Below are 2500 nucleotides of genomic sequence, written 5' to 3'. Positions count from 1 at the left end.
TCTCACACGTAAGTACATAACACTAGTTTCAGTTTCAGTTTAAGTTGCTCAAGGAGGCGTCATTGCGTTCGGACAAATCCATATACGCTACACCACATCTGCCAAGCAGGTGCCTGACCAGCAGCATAACCCAACGCGCATAACACTAAAGATAACGATATGGTTTGAATAAGTACAAGGCTGAAAGAAAAAAAAAATCAAAGACACATATAAGGTTATGACTTATATAAAATGAGCAGGACTTGCTCAGCAGTATGTCTTTAAAAGCGTGTCGTAGTTCCACACACCTCGGTATATAAAATGAGCAGGACTTGCTCAGCAGTATGTCTTTAAAAGCGTGTCGTAGTTCCACACACCTCGGTATATAAAATGAGCAGGACTTGCTCAGCAGTATGTCTAAAAGCGTGTCGTGGTTCCACACACCTCGGTATATAAAATGAGCAGGACTTGCTCAGCAGTATGTCTTTAAAAGCGTATCGTTGTTCCATACACCTCGGTATATAACATGAGCAGGACTTGCTCAGCAGTATGTCTAAAAGCGTGTCATTGTTTCACACACCTCGGCAGTTCTGTTGTCATTAACAGACGGGAGACAATCCGATTTCCTGGGATACAGGACAGTTACTGTTGCAGTTTCGTCCCTTCGACCACTGACACTGATTTGACGTTTCGGGGAAAAAAAAATCTATATCTTTTTTTTTCTTCTTTTTAAAAAAAATTTTTTATGACCATCAGCTTTGACCGACTTGAGTATTACAATGGAGTCCATTTACCATGGATATCACAGGCATGTCGCGGTATAGTAAGCGTTTTCTTCGGGAGGGAGGGAGAGTTAGAGTACCTCCAAAACCCTCTCCTGGACACCAGCAAGTAAATAATGACAGGTGGAACACCAGATGCATGAAGGAATGGGCCACAGTGTGTCAAAGACGGTTTTAATTTTCGTTTTAATATAACACTATTTTTACAACGTTTTTCTTTCTTGAATACTTCCTAACGAAAAAACCTATCAAGTTTTCAGTCCGACTTTCTCAAGGAAGTCGTCACTGCGTTTTGACAAATCCATGTACAATACACCACTTCTGCAAGGCAGATGCCTGACCAGCAGCATAACCCAACGCGCTTAGTCTGGCCTTGAGTGCATGCACACACACACACACTCACACACACACACACACACACACACACACACACACAGTCTTTTGACGTGCACGTGATTTTAGCAGTAAAAACTTCTTTTTTCACTCACTTCATATCTTTTGCTATCTTCAAGCATTTCTCCTGTTCATATGGGCCAGATGGCCTGCAAAAACTGAATAAACCATTATTGTTATTGTTATTGTTGTTATTGTTATTGTTACACACACACACACACACACACACACACACATATATATATATATATATATACATACTGATCGGAGTGGATCTCTTCTTGAGAATGTTGCCAGAGGACAACACTTTCGTTGCCGTGGGTTCGTTTTCAGTGCGCCAAGTGCGTGCTGTGCACACTGACGCTGGGGACCTCGGTTTATCGTCTGATCCGAATAACTAGACACTCAGTTGATTTCCCAATTCAAACTTGGGAGAAAGGACGAGAGCGGGACTGGAACCCAGACCCTCACGGACTCTCTGTACTGGCAGATGAGCCGCCGCCTCAACCATTGTGCCAGACGGGCGCAATAGCCGAGTGGTTAAAGCGTTGGACTGTCAATCTGAGGGTCCCGGGTTCGAATCACGGTGACTGCGCCTGGTGGGTAAAGGGTGGAGATTTTTACGATCTCCCAGGTCAACATTATGTGCAGACCTGCTAGTGCCTGAACCCCCTTCGTGTGTATATGCAAGCAGAAGATCAAATACGCACGTTAAAGATCCTGCAATCCATGTCAGCGTTCGGTGGGTTAGGGAACATACCCAGCATGCACACCCCCGAAAACGGAGTATGGCTGCCTACATGGCGGGGTAAAAACGGTCACACACGTAAAAGCCCACTCGTGTGCATACGAGTGAACGCAGAAGAAGAAGAAGAAGAAGAACCATTGTGCCACCTCTCTTCCTGTGCAGATGGAGTGGCAGCACGTGATGATCGAGGTGTCCCAGCAGAACGTGCACGCGCCTGTCTTCAACACCTCCACCCTCACCGCCTCCCTCTACCGTCACTCTCCCCCCGGCACCCCCCTCACCACCCTCCGGGCCACTGACCCTGACCTCGTCCCTTACAACCGTCTCCTCTCCTTCTCCTTCCCTCCTCCTCCCGGCCTCTCACCCTCCCCCTTCCTCAACCTCTCCGCTTCCGGTGACGTCACTCTGGCGCGCGCCCCGCCGGAAGACGTGCGGGAGCTGCGCGTGCCGGTGCGCGCGGTCAACTCGGGGTCACCGGCCTTGACCTCCACGGCCACCTTGGTGGTGGTGGTGGATGACGTCAAACGTGAGTTCTCACAGCTCTATACACACGGGCAGATACACAGGCACGCTCCTGCGCGCGCGCGGGCGTGCACAC

At 48.3% G+C, this 2500-nt stretch overlaps 1 protein-coding gene across 1 annotated transcript in view; it reads left to right on the top strand.

Annotated features, from left to right (window-relative positions):
• Nucleotides 1-2500, top strand: part of LOC143300031 (uncharacterized) — a 50476-nt gene that overhangs the window by 11297 nt on the left and 36679 nt on the right. The window contains exons 4-5 of the mRNA XM_076613587.1: nt 2065-2224; nt 2330-2428. Of these exons, the coding sequence (XP_076469702.1) occupies nt 2065-2224; nt 2330-2428 (259 nt within the window). The remainder of the gene's footprint in view (nt 1-2064; nt 2225-2329; nt 2429-2500) is intronic.

This window comes from Babylonia areolata, chromosome 25 (assembly GCF_041734735.1).
Source record: "Babylonia areolata isolate BAREFJ2019XMU chromosome 25, ASM4173473v1, whole genome shotgun sequence".
Taxonomy (NCBI): domain Eukaryota; kingdom Metazoa; phylum Mollusca; class Gastropoda; order Neogastropoda; family Buccinidae; genus Babylonia; species Babylonia areolata.
The sequence above is the reverse complement of the archived record's forward strand: the minus strand, read 5'-3'. Positions and strand labels throughout refer to the sequence as shown.